Genomic DNA, 21,497 nt, shown 5'->3' on the forward strand with positions numbered 1-21,497 from the left:
GATACTGTGTTAACTGTGCTTGGAGTATTATGTAGAAAATAGTTGGATGTGCTTGTGAATGTCCGTTAAAAGTGTTGTGTGTGAGTGTGTCAGACCTACTGGCGAGCAATGATCCTCCACATCTGGGACATTGCAGCAATGGCTGTGTTATGTCAACCCGGACAGGTCTGAGAGAGCTAATTGACAGCACTGACACTCACACACACACACACACACACAATATACACATCAGCTTACCCTGGAGAGAGAGAAATAGAGAGCCACTTGGCAGAGGAAGGTGTCAAGGGCCTTGTCTTATCTCATCCTGTCTCGTCATCTATTACTTTCTTTTTATTCTCACCCTAATCTGGCATTATTTCACTCTCACTCCATCCATCTATTATTCCACCATGAGTCTCAAGATCACTTCTTGTCCACTTAACACCCTCTACATTTACATCAGCTCAATAAATCTATTACCTTCCTGCAACAGTTTATTGTATTCCTAATCCTTTGATGTCTGTCTTCCCTCTCTTTGCCACTGAAGGCAAACCTGCCCCTGCTGCAGAGAGAGTTGCTCCACTGTGCCAGGTTGGCCAAGCAGACTCCAGCCCAGTATCTGGCCCAACACGAGCAGCTTCTCCTGGACGCCAATGCTAGTTCGCCCCTCGACTCCTCTGAGATCATGCTGGAGATGAATGAGCACGGCAAGAGAAGGACCCCTGACAGGTAGCACAACTCCAAATACCACAAGAAAACACATACATAAACACATACACAGGCAGACTCTTTCTCTCTCACACGCTCACACACACACACACACACACACACACAAAGACACTGTTATATATTAATTATTTCAGCGTATTTCAGAATGCCAAGTGACAAGAGGAGGCCATAAATCCGCTGTACAGGAGGCGGAAGTCTGGTCAGCCCCGATGCCAGGCTGGATCTGCCAGCTGTCTGAGAGGGAGGGGGGAGATAAATGCACTGTAGGAGAAGAAAGAGAGTGTCTGAGAAGCAAAAGAGAGAGTGAGACACGCAGAAGAGAAGACGGAGTGAAGTACAGTAAATGTCCTCAGTACAACAAAGATAGACAGAAAGACCAACAGTGAGCTATGGCTTGCAATTGTCCCACATTTCTGCCCAGTGCTTTGCTTTATTCACCGAATTAAGAAGATAACACAAGGCATTATTAGGTGGCATTTCCCTTTTTTTCCTACTTCTCTTACTGGCACTGTCTTTGTTTTCTGATAAGTTCTGCACCTGTCCCTGTCTCTGTCCCTGTCTCCCTCTTTGCTGCTGCCTGACCTGCGGGCTCCCAGCAGCTGTCCATATGTCAGGGATGTGTCCAGATGGTGATGTGCTGACCGTAACACTGAGCACATCCTGAGTGGGGTGTGGGGAGGTGGGCGGTGGTGGTTTAGATGGGACTAGGGGTTGGAGCTGTGCAATCCCACTGTAATCCGCACACCTCCGCCTCCTGACCTGTGGCTTATGCACAGCAGGAGAGGCTCGGTGGAGGAGGGGGAGGGCGGATGTGTACAAGTATCGCAGACATACACAAATATACACATGGACAACGGAGCACACACACACACACACACACATAAACACGCCATCTACATTGGGCAGCGTTGTATTTATTCGCCTCTGATCCCGGGGATGATAAAAGAGTGATTTGCATCGGAATGCCTGGCTATTGCCATCCAGCTAAACAGATTAATATCAACACTCCCATTTAAACTGTCCAGATGGCTAGAAACAGCCTCACACACACACACATACACACACACACACACTCACTCAAAGTACACAGACACAAATGAGTTTCACTGAACATCTGCCAAACACGAGTTCAGCCCACATTGCCCCTTAAGCCCGAGAGCAGGGTGGGAGGGAGAAATACTTGCAATAAGAGTCGGCTGAGGGATATTCAGATTAAGAGTTTGAGACGCAGGGTGTACAGTTGGACTTGGCTTTGTTTTATACATATGGCGTACAGCTGTGCAAAGGCTTTGGCGGAGCACTGCCTTACTGTAACTGAACAACAAGCAGCTCTCAGCAGGGATACATGTGTGTGTGTGTGTGTGTGTGTGTGTGTGTGTGTGTGTGTGTGCGTGTGTGTGTGTGTGAGTATGTGTGCTTGCATACACCATGTGGGAGATGTTTAAAAAACAAGTTTGTGCTACACACTCTACAAACAGTCCACAATACTAAATGCTGTACATTTTGAAAATGAATTGATATGACAGTTTATGGCAAACACTAATGCAACCAATCAGACTTCATGAAAGTCTTTTCTTTGACATATTTTTACTGAGGACAATTTTTGCCCCTTGATCTGATTTCAAGGGCATTCCGGTCTTTGCTTGGGCATGTTTTCCCAAACTATGAAGTAATACACTATCATTGCATATTTAGCCTGGCAAAGTCATCGCACAGTTTTCACATTTCTCATTGTGGTCTGGCAAGGCCATAGACTAGCTGGAGAAAGATGGAGTCGCCAGCACAAGAGTTATTTTTTCTCTCTTCAGACATTAATATAGTGTCAGAAAATATGTTTCTCAATAAAACTGAGGTGAGAAATGAGCCATTTAGTGCTAATGAGGGTAGTCATGTCAGCCTCAACACAATTTTTGAGTGATCCAGAGTTCATTTGAAGCAGCTGAATTGATTCTTGGTTTGACATTTGTGGAATAATGGTACATGTGGTGGTAGGAAATAGAGCTTAAGAGATGCAGTCTGTGCAGGGGCATTGCATATGGGCAAATAAACACCGCCTTTTACAACAAAGATCTGTTTTGTTGTAGATCATAATACACCACTTAACATCCCACTGCGCTGCATGCCTTAGTCTGTGATTAAACAGTTCAACTTTAACTCTATTTTTTTAAATTCTGGATGTTTAATGTATTTGCTAACCAAGTAGTTTGCTCTGGGTCTAATTTTTCAAACTGTATTCTAATAACTGCGTAGTGCTGACATTATCTACTGCCTGGCTGCCTTCATTTTCTTAAATATATCAGAGTCGTACAAGCTCCTACAAACTGCTCATTCTAATCGCAACATTAAATAGTATCATGGTAAGCCATGATGCCATATTCTACATAATATCCCTGAGTGTTTTAACATAATGTTTTATCCAACTCCCCTGTCCTCCTCTACAGGACCAAAGACAGCTCAGAGAGAGATGGGTTGCACCCGGAGCACATGGCTAAGAGGCCGTGCACCATCAGCCCCAGTCAACGCTTCAGCCCCAGCACGGGTCTTCCTGCTCACCCGCCACCCAACGGCCTCCCCACACACCCGCCCAACGGCCTCCCCACACACCCGCCCAACGGCCTCCCCACACACCCTCCCAACGGCCTGCCCCACCCACCCAACCCCCAAGTGGGACCCCAACATTATCGCTTAGAAGACATGGCCCTGGCGCACCAATACAGAGACGCTTACAGACACAATGAACACCGCGACGCCCGGGACAGGCTCCGGCAGACAGGTAGGACGGCTGCATTCACATGGTCAGATAAATCCATAGGTCTCCAGTTCTCAGTTGCATGGTCAGTCTATGGGCTGGTGTATATGTAAGTGGGCTGTCTGTAGAGAACAAAGGCCAGTTGTCAGTCCAGTGTGATGATCCTTGTGGCAGTGCGTCTATATAAAGACCACATCCATACATGCCTACGCTACTACAACTGTGGCAACCATATATGCCTTCCTTCTGCTTTCCCAAAAGGAAAGAGATGAATTCTTAGCCAAGTTGTCTTCCTGATTAGATATGAGGTCATAGAATAGGCACATGACATGCTTTTCATTTTGTTTGAAATTACACAACTAACTTGCTGATTTTACAAAATATAATACAATAAAACAATAACAAAGTAGAGGAGAAGAGGAAAAAGTCCATTGCACACACCTCAAGATATTAATGAACTGTCATCCACCCCAACACAAATATGGGCAGACACACACACTCTGTTACTAATTGTAAGTGTTTGAAAATAGAAACATTTTCAGCATTATAGTTACTTATTAGTGTTCGCTATGACAGTCAGGAATGGGTTCAGAGTTTCTTCTTCCAGTTCCCCTTGGTCAAACATGGACATAGTTAGGTATCCACCCTGCAATGGAGTGTTTTGCTGCTTAGAGGTAGTAATACAGAATTGTGTGCAGAATCTCACCCATGTGTTTGTCTTTTAGCTGTACATGGAGCGCGCCAAGAGGAGGTGATTGACCATCGTCTTACAGATCGAGAGTGGGCAGAGGAATGGAAGCACCTCGATAATGTACGTATCAGCCTGGCAGCCGAGGTTAATGCTGACCACCTCTAATTCATACATATCGTGGAGCAGTGGGAAATAAAGCAGGTGATTTCAGTTAACTTTAGTGGGACGGGCTCTGTTGACACCCCATCAGAGTGTGCAGTTGACGGACATTGTCAGAGTGGTGAATTAACAACAAACAGACACCTATCTGGCTTCCTGGCACCCAACTCCATGAAGACAAAATCACATTCGCTAGACACACAGACATGCACAGACAGACCCGCATACACAGAAACAGGGCCCCAGATGGAGCTCAGGACACAGCAGAGCACAGCTCCAGCTGAGGAGAGCAGCTGAGACAAGAGCTGCAGTCATGGAGGGAACCGGCCAGGCCTGGACCCCTGCCAAATTAGAAACACTTCACTGAAATAAATATAGTGAACTCAGAGGGGAGGGAGGGACAGAGGAAAGAAGGCAGAGACAGAGAGAGGGAACGATGAATGAGAATAATGATATGGATTGAATGTCAACCATGCTAAACCCATTTAGCAGGCCGGGCCGGCTCTGGAAACACAGGACACCGTGGAAAAAAGTGACACTGTTTACAACAGAGGTGTGTGTGTGTGGGGGGGGAGAAAAGAGTGGAAATCTGTTGAGTTGGCAGGGACCGGAGCAGAAGGGTGGAAGGAATTGGCTTAACTTTTCCATCAGCAGCCCAGCTGTTACATTGTCGCTGTTGTAATGCTCTTAGACATTGAAATTCACTGACAAGCACACAATCCATGAGCCAAACAGGCCGAGACAGAAACACAGAGTCGCACGCTAACAGGCATGTCTTTTCATGTTTTTTCTTGGTTTTTTTTTATGGATTTATCAAGTTTGGTTAATTAAAAAAAAACTCTACTACCGTGTTGTGGAGATGATCAAGTTTCATTTTGTATTAGTTTTGTGGGAACCTGTCCTGGCCATGTGTTTCGGTCGTATGGATTTATATCTTCAACTAAATGGAGCACTGTTGAATTTCTCCTGTTGATTCATCCCGAAGTAACTGTTTCAACTCATCCTCAATCCTGTCCCATTGCAGCTCCTGAACTGCATCATGGACATGGTGGAGAAGACGCGCCGCTCTCTGACAGTGCTGCGCCGCTGCCAGGAGGCTGACCGGGAGGAAATGAATCACTGGATTCGGCGCTATAGCGACGTGGAGGAGATGAAAAAAGGTGGGAGCAACGGACAGCACTGCCTTCCTCCTCCTCCTCTTCCTCCTCCTACTCCTCACCACAACTCCTCCTCCAACACAGCTAGCAGCAGCGAGCCACTGCCCGTAGGAACTTCCTCGGCTGCTGAAAGGCAGACAGGCAGACAGACAGGTAGACAAACACAAAACAAAGTCACTTAAATGATCACATTTTTCTGCAAATGTACAAATGTAAACTCATTCTGTGAGGCAATACAAATCTGGTTGCAACATCCTGGATCTTTAACCAACTGATGGCACCCTTATGCTGCCAGCATGCTCATTCATAATTTACATTTCACGTATAACTCCCCAGAAATTATAGAAAAAGTTGATGACAGCTTATTTACTGATGTTGCAACAAATAGTGTGTATTGGTCCCAAAAATAGAAGTGGAAACTTCTAGGATGTGTGTTTGAGCAGATCAAAGGTCTATCACTGTGTGTGTGTGTGTGTGTGTGTGTGTGTGTGTGTGTATAATCGAGACTGAATGTGTGCCTGCTTGTGTGTTTCAGAGATCCACAGAGACTTCTTACACAGGCCTCCCTCAGGATACCTGCCAGAAGAAATCTGGAGGAAAGCTGGTAAGAGCCAAGCATCCCCTTCTCTCTATTGTCTTCATGATTGACCCCACACGGACAAACAAAACACACACAGTCACCGTCATCAGTCTTTCACGGCCCTCACCGTGGCCACAGAGACAGACGGAGCAGAGGCCTTACAGCCGCAGGTCCATCAGGGCAGAGGCTTGAAGGCCCTCTGTGTCATTAGGGCTAAATGCCCTCCATCTGTCACCACTATGAAAAGCCACTGCAGTTACAGCGGCAGTGAAAATGCAGTCACCTGGCCCAAAGCGGGCCGCAGCAGCACACCACAGATTAGAGTTTACTGGTCTCCATTGACCTGAGAAACACAGACAGTCTCAGGTTTTTGTACTTTTTTTTTATTGTGTTAATTTCTTTAGCCTCATGCACAGTATACTAATGTATTACTCAAAATCAAACACAGACATTTAGAAATACAGACAAAATAATCTTGACCATGGTTATTATTTGTGGCTCAGTTTGAGGCCAAAGGGAAGCAGGCGGGAGTGTTGCATTGCATGGGCCTTCTTGTACACTGCATGTTAGATAGAGCCCATCCCAGGAGTCATCTGGCTCAGCCCTTGTTCCTCCCCAGTCCCAGCACTATTATGTTGCAGTCGTACTCCAATACCCTGCGGAGGAAATATACCGGCTGCTGCTGTCGGCAAAATACTGTGCTGCATTTTCACCGGCAGAAAAAGCTCTTTTAATTGCAGTTGTTTTTCATACAGGTACTACAAGCATCCCGCTCTCCCCAGCACTAAAGCACCTCCAAAACAGGCAGGGTGAGTAACATATCTCACTCTCTCCATCTCACCTTGGTGTGTGTGTGTGTGTGTGTTTGTGTATATCTGAGCATGTGTCACCTCTATCTCAGCAGCCAGGTAGTCTGCCTGATGTAGCTGCAGCTTGCTTTTAATTAAAACCAGACACGTATTCTCTGGTCTGGTTCAGGTTGAGAGACTGCAGTGCCTTTGAAAAACAAGATCTGAAGTGTGAAAAAGCAGGCAGGAATAACACGTCTCAGGGACTTGCCAAATCCCTGTGGAATTAAAACGTTAATATTGCTGTCCCCGTGTTTTCCATTAAGAGCTAATTGCCCCAGCATCTGCTATGCAGTCTCCTTGATAAGAATTAATTAAATTTGCAAACTAATCTTAGTGGTGCATGCATTAGGCCAGATAATTGAGAAGTTCGGGATAATGCAGATAGTGTTTGGCAACGAAGAGAAGAAAGAAGAGGAGGAGGGGTATAAGAAAAAAAGGAGCAGAAATGAAATGAAGGATGAAGGTAGAGAGGGAATGAAGGAAGCCATCGAGACATGTCTGAGTGTGACTGTATGTTGACGGAATTGACAGAATATTAACTTTTTAGCATAGGAATCAAGCTCAGACATACATGCACACGCAGCCATGCGCACATACGCAGCAAAGTGTTGGATGAGGCTCCCTCCGCCGCCTATCTTTTAGCACAGCAGTTTGAAACAAGTGGAGTGGAGCGGCAAGGAAGAGTGACAGTTATTTATGAGTTCCCACTCAAACAAACACTGACTGGAGGAAATAGGGAGCAGTGGAGAGAACACTATCAGTCTCACCTCCTACTTGGTTGGCCTAACACACCTGGATAGCTATTTGTATGTGTGTCATTTGGGCATTAGTGTGTCAACCATGCACATCTGGAGGAGGTGGAGCAGGAGGGTGAAAAGTAATTTCATCTTTAAAAGTGTTGCTGTCTCTGATTGCTGAAGAAATTGACATTTTAGGGGAATTTATGTATTGTGATCACAAGATACGTTAGCATTCTATTCATAGATGTTTTTATATTTGGAAACCTGTTTCTCAGGTGTATAAAGCCCTACAGGAAAGCATGCACTATACATATGTTGTGCACCGTGAGGCCAATAATGAAAGATGGCAAAATGTAATCACTTCTGCCTCTTACTGAGAGGAGACTGCGGGAAGTTTCTATTTTCTGACTGCCATCTGGTAAAGTGTCTACACACCTGCCTGTTGTAAAAACACTCTTCACTCATACAGTTTGTGCTTTTGCTGGAAAACAAAAGGCCCCATGATAAAAAAATCTTCATCGTAGGAAGCCCTGCAGTGGGGATACGGATGCCGACCGGTGGGGAAATTATTCTCTTTTCACTGTGAAATCCGTCTTACGAATTGTATTAAAATTATTCTTATGACAAGATGACAATCATGCAAACAGGGAATCCCAGGATGCTGTGTGAACAGCCAAGTTAGAGACAAAACTTTGGAGACATCTGTTGTTGTCAGAACTGGAAATGATTGTGGCCAGACGTGTTTGAATTAATTATTGAAGTCTGCTGTTTCCCTTTTCTGGCAGAAAGTTTTAAATCTTGGATGATGTACATCTGTTTGCTGAGATACAACAAGATGGCAGCTTAAAGAGCCTCAAAGGATGACAGAGCAGGCAGGACGGGACGATGGGCGTTTGCACTAACACTTCTCTCTCTTTCTTTTTTTTTGTAGAGGAGGCAGTGAATGAGGTTAAGCGACAGGCAATGTCAGAGCTGCAGAAGGCGGTGTCAGACGCTGAGCGGAAAGCCCATGAGATGATTTCAGCCGAACGCTCTAAAATGGAGCGGGCGCTGGCCGAGGCCAAGAGGCAAGCCTCTGAGGACGCACTAACAGTAATCAACCAGCAGGAGGACTCCAGTGAAGTGAGTATCACAGACCCCCCAACCACATTCACCTTAATTCTCCTCTCACTTGTTCTCTAATACATCACTCTGTCTCTCGCTCATTAACGCTCTTCTGCCCTTCACTCTGTTCCCCTTATCCTCCAAGTTACCCTGCAATGTGTAATCCATACAGCTTGCTGCTGTTGGTTTGGTGCTGCACCATGTTGTCATCATTATGAGTAGATGCAGTCCAGTTGTCTGTGTCAATAAAAGCAGACGGACCCAGATGGTTGGAGCAGAGTGCCAGGCTGAGGTCATTACTGAGCAGTTGACCACCACCTGCTGGTAACACACACCAGGACCAGGACTTAAAGCCTTCAAATCAAATCCTTGTGCCAAGAGTCAAACATATATGATCAGGCTACGATTTTATAATACTCATGTTAGGTTTAAACGTATATTTATGTGAGGAAGAGAAAACTTTCCTGGGACAAAAAAGAGACTTATTTTTATCAACCCACTCTCTCCCCACTGTCTCAACAGAGCTGCTGGAACTGTGGGAGGAAAGCCAGTGAGACGTGCAGCGGCTGCAACACGGCTCGCTACTGCGGCTCCTTCTGCCAACACAAAGACTGGGAGAAGCACCACCATGTCTGTGGTCAAGGCCTGCAGGGGATGCCAGGGGGCAGCAGCGTCCCTCTAGGCCCCCCCTCCTCCTCCTCAGCGTCCACCAGTGCGCCCCCCACCCACTCGGAGCGCACTCCTCCAGGAGCCTTGTCCTTGGCCGGCCAGAGCAGCATTGCGGGAGGGGCTGGCAGCGGCAGTGGAAGTGTCTCTGCCAGCCCCAAGGAGAGCAGTTCCAGCAGTGCCTCTCGCTCCACAACTCCAGCTACCCCCGCCCTACTGGATGCCACCTCTCGTTGACGTCGGACCCTTGTCCCTCCCCTGCATACTGATGCGACAGTGCCCACACTCCACACAAAACCAAACTGAGGAAGTTCATTGCACGCCGCTCCCTTTCCTCCTCCCCTATTTCAGTCCTTATTTCCCTCTTATCCTAAGCTCTTCTGAAAATCATCTCACTACCTGATGATAGACTGACTCAACTGGTCACCTCCCCCCAAAAACACTTTTTCAGTTTTTGTCTCTTTTACAACCACAGCCACGAATACAAAGATTCCAGCCCGGGGTTCAGTGTAGTGGAACGCATGAAAAGTGTCTTCTATCTCTGTGTTCAGTCACAGAAACATATCACATGTGTTTTGCTGAACACATGAGCTTTGACTTGAAGATGTGGCTAAGATGTGTCCTCAGTAATGTCAGCACGTTAAATACTGTCTGCATGAGGACACAAGGCTGTGGTAGGCAACAGTGATGGGGGGGGGGGGGGGGACTAGGCTGATTAGCACTTGTATTGGATTTCCCTTTAATTTAGCACCAATGAGAGTGTAGTACTCAGCCCTTAGATGTGCACTACCTGTGCAAACAGTTCACTGATGTGGCACTTATTCGACAGTGTCCTAATGGAGACAGGCAAGGACAAAATACCTTTTTTCAAATGGATGAGGGAAGGGAAAAAACCTGTGATGCGATTAATTCCTCAGAAACACAGCTTAGTATTTATTAAATGTTTCTTTCTGGCTTTAAGGGAAATTAAAGAAAAGTCCAAATATTCTAAATAAAGAATAGTCGTGATGATGATGATGCTGATGATGATAATAATGATATGAAAATGAATTAATTTTAAACTGCTAACTACCTTGCTAGCGAGCCAAGAAAATCTACACCGGACTCACCTCTGCACCATTGTGAACCCAAATGAATTCAAAGATGAATGAAAAACAACATGATCCAAACCTTTGTATTACACTGCCAAAGTGAGTAAGTAAGCGATAAGGAGAAGCACTCATCTTATAACCAAACGCAAAGCAACATCACCTCCTCAGCAGATAAGCCAGCCCTGAGAGGACCAGGATGCAGAGAAGCTGCAGAACGGGACCCAGAGATAGTCAGACGTTTAAAAGAAGAAAAAAGAAACCTGTGACCTGCTTTGATCTGCAGCTGTCTCCTGTAGTCTGGACAAAACGACAGCGGTTCCTCAGTGATGGCCCAGACTAGTGAATAAGGACAATGCTGTGAACTTGCCTACAAGAAGGACTTCATGAAATGGATGGAAAACCTGCCACAGTGTGATTTCTTTTTTGTTTTGTAAATGGTACCAGAGAGGAATAAAGAGGAAAGTAAAAAGCTACACAGCCTCAAAGGAGATGAAGATACGTAAATGGCAAAGGAGCTGCCAAAAACCTCAAAGGAAGCTTGAAAACATTGTCCAAGAAGGCATTGTATACTATGACTTATAAGAAGATTGTCAGTCTTTTTTTTCTTTTCTTTTTTAAAGCTCCACAACAAGGAGATGTTTCAAGGATTTGGTGTTACCTTTACATTCACTCCCTCTTTTTCCAAAGCATGATAAACAGATAAAAAGGAGCCAAGTGAAGGGCGGTGTAGACTTGGTTCTCTCTTTCTACCTCCCCTCACCCCACACCTCCCTTCTACTGCTCTTCCCTAACGACTTGACTCAAGTCTGCCCCTAACCCCCGCCTGCTTCGAACAGAGCCGCTGAGCAGTCTCGTGGGAGGGGTTCGGAACCTGCTTGTAGATATTGTTCCTCTTTCACATTTCGATAATGTCTCTTGTCGCTGATGTCCACATGTGCTGCCCTTGTGTATATCCAGAAAGATGGACTTTGTTTTGGTTTTGTTTCCTTTCATTTCCCTCCTATAAGTTGGGGCTGAGCAGTGAGGTCAGACCAAGCAGGACACTCGCTTATGAGAGGAAGCCCGGCATTGTACTTATTGTTTGATTTGTTGTATCTATATTAATGAGATGAAACCCCTCTTGTAGAATATTTTGTATAGCTCGCATTGTAAGACAGTGAGAGGACAGAGGTGCAATATGAAGAGAATTCAGCTACTGAATGGAACCTCAACTGCCCATAGGGTGTCATATAATATAGATACATATAAATATATTTAAAGTAACATCGGTAACTTAATGTGAATGTACATAGTATTTAAAGAGGTCCAAAAATGTGTTTGCCAAATAACAGAAACCTTTAAAGTTTAATGTCCAGATTATGATTTTTTTCACAGTACATTTATTTCTCAAATTCATCAATCTTTTTTTCTCTCTCACACGAGTTAATCAGTTTAAATTTTTACTCAAATCAAAGTGTCATGTGACCCTGAGCGGAGGAGACTGTTGGTAGTGGAGGTAAAGTGGCTTCATACAATGCATGTAGCTGAAAATGGATGAAAACAGATCAAAGGTGGATGGACACTACAGGACTTCTGAATTAATGTATTCATTAATTAATTAGGCCTTAATTTACAATATTGTATAACACCAAGCAAATATATTTATGTTTAACTTTAATCTTCTTAATTTGAATGCGATGGTGCAATTGGGACCCAAAGCTGTGTCATGTGCTTCATTCACCCCAGGTCAGTTTACATCCTGCAGGAGGGGACTCAACAGTGTGTAGTAACAAAACAATCCCAAATATGTTCAAAGGTTTGAAAAAACAAAAGAGGAAAAGGTCGTGGCTGCAAATTTAGATGCTTCACAACATATTTAAGAATTGTCAAACTTGATATATCATGTCAAATGCTCTGTTTCTGCCACTGCAGTGACCCTCTCTCTCTTGGTCCTCATCAACCTGTGTGTGCGTGTGTGTGCGTGTGTGTGTGTGTGTGTGTGTGTGTGTGTGTGACAGAGTGTGTGAGGTTAGGAGTATTTGTTTCCCCCAAGGTCCATGGCAAGCCATTACTGTAGGAGTAAGTGATGTACCAGTGTTAAGCTGAAGTAAACCTAAAAGCTCATTTTGATAGCCAATCTTTGCAATGTTGCTTTTTTAACAGATTACTGTTTATTTGTAAAGATGCAGGTTGAGCATAAATTGAATATCTATTTCCAGGCCAAGAGAGTAGTGTCACCTCTTCAGGTTGTTTTCCCCCCAGCCTTTCCCACATGCTCCAGCAATATGCTCGCCTCTGCTAAACACATGAATACTAAACAGTGTCCAGGCCTTCACTTAAAGCAACAGAGGGCCTGAAGCCGACATGCTATAAATTCAATTTTCATCACTGTAAACGCTACAATGTTGGCCTCATACGCACTTCGACCAAACTTGGGAAAAAAAATAGGTAACTTTCTTTTTGCCGATAGTGGCATAGGAAACATGTTCATCAACCGATGGATGAAGTGAACCATTTTATTTGGACTACCTGAGACATAATTCAAATGGGATAAGGTACAAGGTACCCGTGCCTCTGTGTGTAACATGTACGTATGTGTGTTATGATCATTGTGATGTGGTGTTGACCTCAGCCTTTTTGTGTCATTTCCTCTTTTCCCTCTGATGTCCAGCTCCTCCACTACTACCCCAGACCATCGTTCACACTATAGCTACCTCCTGCGACCATACAGCTAACCACCAGGAGAGGTTGACCTGGACTTTGAAAAGCTGGGCTGAGAGCAGACATGGTGGCGCACATTCAAACATGATCACATGATTATGTGTGAAAATTATAAAAACTAAATTGTTGAAAGGAATTGCCATTACTACTGATGTTAAACAGTGTCTATTTGAACCAGACCTCAGCTGTTTGATCCATAGGTTTGATCACATCCCACTAACCAAACTGATACTGCCGGAATCTAGTAGTAGGTACACATACTGTACAGTCAAACTTGCATACTACCAAACTCAACACAGAATCAACCATGACATGTCATTTGTTGTCCAAAACCAATAAAAGCACAGACCAAAGTACTCTATTGCCATAATAGGCTTTGACACAGTGTGTATTGACAGACCAGAAATAATAAGGTTAGAGCTCCACTACACCAGTTAACCAAAGTGTCTGAAATACACACAATCAGGGCACAAGAGTGAAACGCATGTTTAATGAACTGGCTGAGTTTCAAATGTGTAGAATTTGTATTCAAGCAATCAAAGCGCTTGTTGTCTACATATTGAATACTGCTTCTGTAAAAGTAATAGAAGCATCCTCTTAGAAAAGCCTACTGATTGCCTGTTCTTTCAGTTACAAAGCCTTGCAGAGATAAAAAAAAAATAAAAATGAATGGATGGTGTGTGTGTATGTTTGTGTGCGTGTGACTGGTGGTGTGTGTGCTTTTGTAAAAAAAAAAAAAGATAAAACATACCTTTTTCTTCTTGTCTCTGTACAAACTACTTGAAACTTTCAGAGCTTTAATGAAACATCCCAGACAGACTTTAGTGGCAGATTGATTCACAATATGTAGCAACAGCTTTGTGCAGTAAAATACCATGTTTGCGCATCGAAACAACATCATAATGACAGTTCCATTCAACTCTTCAATGCTTTACGTGTGTCTCCTTGTCTGCAAGTAAGCCCTCAGATAAACACGAAGCCAAACCCACTAGACCACTTATAAATGACCAAAATACAACCAAAAGCTACAACTTTCTCTTCACATTTCACTTTGGTTAAGGTTTTTGTGCTATGTCCCGGCATTAGATAACTTCAACACGGTTGATTGTGTGGGACATGAGGCTGCAGTCTGTACAGGACAGATCCAACTGTCCCTCACTGAAGTTCTCCCTCCTGATTTCATTGGACAGGACACAAAAGACCATGTTCTGTTACGCTGGGTGCAAGCTTCACTAAGGCCCGAAACAAATGACATTTGTGCCGAGGTGTCACATACTTTTCTCTGTGAAGATATCATAGATGGCAAACGCATAAGGGCTCTGCTGTTGTGAATATCATCCAAGGGGTCTCCGAACACTTTACATCAGCCACTTTTCTGTTTGTTTAACTATGTACATGATATGGGCAAGACGCATGTTTAGAAAAGGCAAATATTAGCAGGTTGGCATTTGTCGCTCCCTACCCCAACCAGGAACTCTACCAATGAAATGTCAAGGATCATCCGATGTGATGGTGACACGCCCTTCCTTTGAAACAGGCATTGATGACTAGCTACAGTAGAAAGCTAAAGTGGCAAACAGTGGATACAGCACTTGTTTTCTCCAAAGCCATGGCTCAGGATGGTCCTGTTTTTACCTTTACATAAATTGAAAAAAGGTTTATGTTTTTTTTATGTGTAGGGAAGCATTCTATACTGTATTGTGCAATACATTATTACAGATAAAAACATGTTTCTGTAGGAAAGGTTGGCGCTTTGAAGATCTTTCTCCTTTTGTTTTATTTCCCTCTTCAAGAAGGTCCTGTTGCCGTTTTTAGATGAAGTTAACTGTGCCAGAAGAATTTAATTCTGATTTGTATTTATTTCTTGCATGCTTTCCTCCCTGTTGCTAATACCGCTCTTTAACTGTTCGCTCTGTTGGATGTGTGAAGCTGTAAAACATTCTAATTCAGGTTATTGTCTGTGTTGAACAATGTAACTGTGTAATTAAAACATGAAATGAAGTATTCATCACTCTTGTTGATTTTCTTCTTTAAGTGCAGTCTTATTCTGAGACTACATCCCCAGAACAGGAAAATTATCCATTGTTGTAGAATAATAACTCACACAAACGTATTATGTAAACTTCATTCCCTCATCAGAAATACGATAACAGCAGATCTATACAACATACTGAAATAAGATATTACAACAGGCCCATACACTTCAAAACATTACTAAATATACCACACAAATCACAAACAAGCTCACTCCACTGTCACAAGTATTTACAATGTAAGAGATGCTTCAAAACATATATTCATGTGGAGAAATTTGTAGAAAATGTCTAGAATATTTCCACTTAATGGGATAATGTAGCCATACAACTGTTGTGTTATGAGTGATAATTCACTCAGTACAAGCATCATATAGCCTCAATGAACAACTGAACAGATATTGTCAGACAGAAGCGAATTCTTCCATCCCTAAAACTGGGGAAATGGATGAATAAACGTTGCTCAGTGATAAAGTAACCTAACTCGTTTCCTATTTCTTCTGGTTTCAAATTTTACATTTCACAATGTTTTTTAATGACCAGATGACACTCAAGGATTACTACAACACCCATTATGCCTTTTAGGAATGTCCTGTAATTTTAGTCAAACACCACGAAATCAATCAAAGATATTCAGTTTTATTTTTGAAGGATGATACCATTTATTGTAAACGAATGTAGATCTCAGGATTTATCAGTTGTCATTTTACCAGCTATAAGTCGTGGGGGTGAGGAGGGGGGAGGGATGGGTACCAGGGGCAGGGCCCCTTGTTGATGCGCCAATGGGAGGAAGACATCGCCCAGCGTCTTTCTCACGTGCGCGCCACTGTCAATCAATCCAGCGCGTCATGGCTCTCATTCACAGGTGATATATATTAGCTATTACCACATATGCTGTCAGGTGTCGCGTCCACCGGCCAACCGTTTCCTTCCTGTGGGAGATATTTTGTGTTGCGGTGGTTTTGGCAAGCTGCAGTCCGCTTTGCAGATGCCATGTTTGAGCAGTGAGCATGGCGGAAAATCATCTGGAGTACGGCTACCTGGAGGGCGAGTCCATCGGGGAGCGTTTCGCTGAGGACCCGGTGGGTATGATCGTTTAAAGTGAATGGAAAAGGGTGCCGCCACGTTTGTTTGTCTGCGCGCACGTAACATTACAGTCGTGCGGGGTGCGGGTTTGGGGGGGGGAAACAAGGAGTGTGACGTTGAACAAGCAAGCGCAGACCCAAGCTATGCTATGTGGTGTCGTTATTTCACTGATAAACGTGGTGTGCAAAGAACGACCTCAGTGAGCCACATCCCGGAACGGTACGACACGCTGGGCGACTTTGAGACGACCCGGTGCACAGCATGGCCTGGTTGAAGTATTGGAACACTGTGTGGTTCTAAATTGTAGTTATTGCACTCAAGTTACTGATGGTGAAACCTTCGTTCCCGTATAGATACTGTCCTGAAACCTCAAGCCAGCTTCTTATTTTTTTAATAAATCATTTAAGAAGATTCAATAAATCCATTTGGTGTTTGCATAACTTATAAACATCCACAATTTAGTAATTTGGCAATGAAAATGCTGTCTATTCTGGTCATTTCATTTTCTCATATACAACTAATACTTTGGTTTCATTGTAAACTAGAAATTAAAAGTAAAATATCAGTCTTGAGTCTGATCATAATCTATACCAATTTGGGTGACAAATGAGAGGAAAATAAAGTCTACAATAATAAGCTGTTGGGCCACCAGAACAACTTTAAGGCTCCTCGTCATAGGCCTCCCCACATCTTTTGAGGTAACACTGCTCATCCGAAACATATTCCCTTTTTATGCGTTTTGATGCTACAGTGTTAAATTGCATTGATCTGGTAATGTTTAAGGCCACAGTATATAATTCATATCATTTTCATTCCCAAATCAGTGTATACATTTAGGTACTCATTTATTCCCTTTTTAATTTGTCCCCAATCTGGTTTTCAGTGTCAGTTCTCGGTATAAGCCACAGTGACTTCAATGTTGTGATTCCTTGCCCAGGAGCTGGCGGCCATCAAGGCCAGAGTTCAGGAGATGGAGATGGAAGAAGAGTCGGAGAGACTGAGAGAAGAGGAGAGGTTTGATGCGGTAGACATGCAGCACCTGACCAGCAGCCCTCGGCTTGGTGAGACTGCACGTGCGTTTTATCCGTCTCGTGGTTTGTTACTGTGTCACATTGGTGGACAGCTAAACACCGATTATGCATTTGGGAAGCCTCGACAGCGTAGCCAGGTGCGTGTAGCATCGCAGGTGAGGTAGCTGCATCCTTCACCGTCTGGCTAACACCTGGGACGCTTCACTGTGGTCACAACAGTGTTCACATGTGCCTCATCGCTGCCCAATGAGACGAAGCAGTGAGCTCCAGATAACCAGAAGGGTCCTCCTCCTGCCTGTGGCTATTTTCTGCCTGTGTGCGTCTCCTCGTCTCTTTCACTTTCCACTTCCTCCCTTTTGGTTCCTCCTCAGAACAGAGATGTAATCAGAGGGGAGCCGTAGTCTGAGATATGTTGGTGGAATAATCATTGTTAATGTCACCTGGAGTGACTCCCTGTGTAGGTGGTATTTACTTCATATTGCATGCACAAGAACAGTGTATACAGTTTGTTTCCTCCACAGGACCGTTCTACAATGTGACTCCTGAAGAGAGAATGGACGCAGACAACAGATCGGTCTATGTGGGAAATGTAAGACTTTGTCTTTTCCTCATACTGAGCATATTTCTTTTCACATTCCTGATCTAACACACTGTTGAACAAATCCCAGGTAGACTATGGAGCTACTGCAGACGAGCTGGAGATCCATTTCAACGGCTGTGGTCCTGTCAACAGAGTGACCATCCTGTGTGACAGGTTCTCCGGCCATCCCAAGGGGTGGGTGCAGCTCGTGCATACGCTATCTATATATCTATATATCTTTTTTTTTTTTCTACCAGACACCGTTTGACCACAGAATACAACTCTTTGTCCATCCATTTTTTTTCTCTTTACTTTTCACAGCTTTGCTTACATTGAGTTCTCTGATCGAGACTCTGTGCAGAGTGCTATTGGGCTGCATGAGACCTTGTTCAGAGGAAGAGTCCTTAAGGTGAGGAGCGTTGCACTACATGAAAACCCTCAAACGAGTTGACAACTCGCAACTATGTGTCAAATGTTAGAGGTGCCATACGGCCTACAGTACCACTGACATGGGAGTTCAGGATAGATAGATGGAAGGTATGGGCATGTTTGATTTGATAAGGGGAAGGATATGTTTTTTTTTTCTTTCTTTTTTTTTTGTTTGACTGGTAGAGCTCAAGTTATGCCCATACTGTTTATAACCTGCAATTCAACACTTTCTCCTTATCCTTATTATTACGGTACACTTAAAAAACAGTGTTCTTTGGCTTTCAGGTAATGCCCAAGAGGACCAACATGCCAGGTTTCAGCACCACAGACAGGGGAGGACACAGAGGTGGCCACAGCAGAGGCCGAGGCCGTGGTTACCGGCCACCTCGATACCAGAGCAGCTCTCGAGGTAGGTTCCGGTACCAGTCGATCAGGCCACAACACCAAACCCCCCACCCTTACTACGGAGGCCCCTCAGTGGGGAAGAGACAGTGGGGACACATGGACTACCAGGAACAGATGCCGAAACGTTACCCGTGTCTTCTTCTCATCACCCCACCGGAGGAGTTGGGGGCGAGTGGACAGCACTACCCTCAACAGCGCTAGCACTACCCACAGCATACATACTAAAGTGGGCGAATGGAACTGATTATTTTAAAGTGTTTCCAGGCATTTTTGAGTTGAGCATCGTGTGCGATGCCAGAATGGACAGAAGAGATGACTTCATAAGTTGCTTCCAAAGATGTGAAGGCTGAAGACTAAGGCCAGAGGTGTTGCATTATAAGCTTATGTTGCTGTGAATGCATGGGGCAATCCTCAAATTGTTATGCAGTTGCATCTCTTACTGTTTTTACAAACTGATGCGAATGTATTGTGTTGCTGCCTGCAATGTCTTGTATAAATCCTTCCTATGTATAACTTATAAGTTCTTTGCTATGTAAGTGAATAAATAAAAGACAATGATCCATTGTGCAGCAACAATTAAGCTTTATTACTTTCACATTTCATTAATCAAGGCAACATGTAAACTATAGGATTAGGGGGGTTCTGTACAGTGGGGGCCCAGAAGATGGGGTGGAAGAAGAGTCAGCCAGTTTGCACCATCATTCCAGATACGATGCCATCGAAGGCCCTGGAGGAAAATTTGTCAACAATTAAAACGCTGCAGGATTTGGAAAATGTCTGATACAAATCCTTTCAATAGCAAGTAAAGCATAAACTCACTTGGACTGAATGGTGTCCCCGGGATTGTGGAATGGGTTGCACATTACATCGGTGAAAGAGTTGTGTAATTTTCTGAACATCTGGGGGAAAAACAAGCAGATCACGAATTGTGTTGTGGGGTCATTGCGCATCGGGAATTGAAAATGCGATGTAAAGATTCTGCACTGTCATAACCAACTAAATCATTGACAAAACTAGTTATATTCTGGAAAGCTAACATTCAGCCATCGGATCATTACAGTGAAACACATTGTGGGAGAGTGAGAACTGCTGTTCATAAAATGTATTCTGAGGCAAAGGGAGACACTTGTGCCTATGCTGTGTAACTAGATCAACAGTTTGTAGATATTTAAACAATTCCAATGTGGCTTTGAGAGAAGTGTGCAGAACTGTATTTGATTAGTACACGTTCAACAATACCCCCAATCGTAGGCTTAACTTACACTTCTAATTTCATTGTCCCGTAATGATGTGTTTGTCGAGTCCACAACGATGACAAACTTCACCTTTGAGTTGGTTACATACCCATATCTAGTTCACCAGTCAAGGATAATCGGTTTCCCCTGTAAGACACTACAGTATGTGCAGAGATTCCCTTTCACTTTTTAAGAATACGTTTTAATAAGTGTCAAACTTTACATCCAGACATAAACCATCCTACAACAACAATAGGAGACAATAGTCTACATCTAAGACTTTCAGACTCTTTCTTGATGAGTAGAGGTGTGTGTATTTAAGTTCTTCAGATTTAATAAAGATGTGGTGGCAATTAAAAGATAATACACCGTAAACCGGTCTAAACCCTTTCAAAGATGCATTCTCTAAGATAAATCAGGCGCTTGGAGCACTTCTCTCGTGGGATTTTCCTAACCTTTTTAAAGAAACCAAGGATACACTTTGTAGTCTTCAGTGGGATAGAGCAGACCCAGGTACAGCTCTCTCTGGTCTCCCAAAGATTTGCCCGCTGCTGAGATCTTCTCCTCCACTACATCCAGGGAGGTGTGCACGGTGTAGTGAAACTTCAGCTCATTTTGAGTGGGCAGACTGCGGATGTACAACGGGTAGTTCTGGGAAAGGACACACACACGACGAGCCCTTTAAAAGGAATCACATTTTCACCACTTGCAGCAAATTGTAACCGCAGCCAAGAATGCTAATGTTATTAGCTCTCTAACGTTAGCTTTTGAAGTGTTTCAACCTAATGGACCTTCAGGCATAAAGAGAACGCTGCCATTTGCTTAGAGAGAATCATAAGAAGAGGGAAAACATGTTTCAACATTACAAACAGGCAACCGATAAACCTGGGGCATTTAACGAAAGTAATCATTACCTCTTTTGCGATCACTGCTATGCACACCGCCATGTTGGTGTTCCTCCTCTGAGCTGTCAGACGCTGTCACGTGACACGCTGCATTCAAACGCTGTTGGACAAGTGGCAACAAAGACGAATCATGACTGTTTTTTAAGCCATGTATTACTCATAAAAAGTATTATTTGTCAGTATGTAATACTTTAATTGACCAAAAGTATTTGCGAACATATATCGTCCATTTTTCTACTTTTCCGACCTATTTAGAATGAGTTATTGCACGTACAACATTTATAAGAAGTCCCTGAATCCACCAGCTATCAAGGAGCACTTTGAGAGACAGCGAGATCCTTCTTGTGGCACTGACTGACGCTGAGTGACGCAGAGGTGCCAGTGCCACAAGAAGGATCTCGGCCCTGCACAGCACTTTTGCAGTTACTCACAGTTGAACATTCATAAGTCAAATAAATAAAATCTATTACGCTAACATTAATGTAAAACCTAAATAAATTTCAAGCAAAAACACATCCAAAACAATTGTTCTGCTGTGTATGCGTAAGCGTTGCGCTGATGACCCGCATGAAGGCAAACAAATCACTTCCTCGAAGT

At 43.8% G+C, this 21,497-nt stretch overlaps 3 protein-coding genes across 5 annotated transcripts in view; 2 read left to right on the forward strand and 1 right to left on the reverse strand.

Moving 5' to 3' along the window:
* Positions 1-10,079, forward strand: part of cbfa2t3 (CBFA2/RUNX1 partner transcriptional co-repressor 3) — a gene marked incomplete at its 5' end in the record, with an annotated part of 34,984 nt that extends 24,905 nt beyond the window's left edge. For both annotated transcript variants that reach the window (XM_079289681.1, XM_079289682.1), the window contains 8 exons: positions 527-708; positions 3,150-3,481; positions 4,183-4,268; positions 5,332-5,617; positions 6,000-6,068; positions 6,800-6,853; positions 8,567-8,757; positions 9,262-10,079. In XM_079289681.1, coding sequence (XP_079145807.1) covers positions 527-708; positions 3,150-3,481; positions 4,183-4,268; positions 5,332-5,617; positions 6,000-6,068; positions 6,800-6,853; positions 8,567-8,757; positions 9,262-9,642 — 1,581 coding nt within the window. In that variant the 3' untranslated portion in view covers positions 9,643-10,079. The remainder of the gene's footprint in view (positions 1-526; positions 709-3,149; positions 3,482-4,182; positions 4,269-5,331; positions 5,618-5,999; positions 6,069-6,799; positions 6,854-8,566; positions 8,758-9,261) is intronic.
* Positions 10,080-15,985: 5,906 nt separating this feature from the next.
* Positions 15,986-19,325, forward strand: pabpn1l (PABPN1 like, cytoplasmic). 2 transcript variants are annotated; one of them, XM_079288745.1, is made up of 6 exons: positions 15,986-16,094; positions 17,253-17,376; positions 17,868-17,935; positions 18,015-18,121; positions 18,248-18,335; positions 18,641-19,325. In XM_079288745.1, exons 2-6 carry the CDS (start codon positions 17,286-17,288, stop codon positions 18,959-18,961), a joined length of 675 nt encoding a protein of 224 aa, XP_079144871.1. In that variant the 5' UTR covers positions 15,986-16,094; positions 17,253-17,285; the 3' UTR covers positions 18,962-19,325. The 2 variants fall into 2 exon arrangements, with proteins under 2 accessions (XP_079144871.1, XP_079144870.1); XM_079288744.1 differs by lacking the exon at positions 15,986-16,094 and adding an exon at positions 16,189-16,311.
* Positions 19,326-19,330: 5 nt separating this feature from the next.
* Positions 19,331-20,959, reverse strand: trappc2l (trafficking protein particle complex subunit 2L). Its single transcript, XM_079288762.1, has 5 exons — positions 20,910-20,959; positions 20,474-20,646; positions 20,023-20,110; positions 19,580-19,659; positions 19,331-19,487 (listed from the first exon to the last, which is right to left on the reverse strand). The coding sequence occupies exons 1-5, from the start codon at positions 20,940-20,942 to the stop codon at positions 19,442-19,444; spliced, it is 420 nt and encodes a 139-aa protein (XP_079144888.1). The 5' UTR covers positions 20,943-20,959; the 3' UTR covers positions 19,331-19,441.
* Positions 20,960-21,497: the final 538 nt, after the last annotated feature.

Source organism: Melanostigma gelatinosum (genome assembly GCF_949748355.1).
Source record: "Melanostigma gelatinosum genome assembly, chromosome: 2".
Classification (NCBI taxonomy): Eukaryota; Metazoa; Chordata; class Actinopteri; order Perciformes; family Zoarcidae; genus Melanostigma; species Melanostigma gelatinosum.

Coding starts and splice junctions, on each gene's coding strand:
- pabpn1l (XM_079288744.1), top strand. CDS start 16,240: ATGGCGGAAAATCATCTGGAGTACGGCTACCTGGAGGGCGAGTCCATC. Junction 16,312..17,252: donor AGCGTTTCGCTGAGGACCCG/GTGGGTATGATC, acceptor TTCCTTGCCCAG/GAGCTGGCGGCCATCAAGGC. Junction 18,122..18,247: donor TTCTCCGGCCATCCCAAGGG/GTGGGTGCAGCT, acceptor TACTTTTCACAG/CTTTGCTTACATTGAGTTCT.
- trappc2l (XM_079288762.1), bottom strand. CDS start 20,942: ATGGCGGTGTGCATAGCAGTGATCGCAAAAGAG. Junction 19,660..20,022: donor GGGACAATGAAATTAGAAGT/GTAAGTTAAGCC, acceptor TTTTTCCCCCAG/ATGTTCAGAAAATTACACAA. Junction 19,488..19,579: donor GGGGACACCATTCAGTCCAA/GTGAGTTTATGC, acceptor ATTTTCCTCCAG/GGCCTTCGATGGCATCGTAT.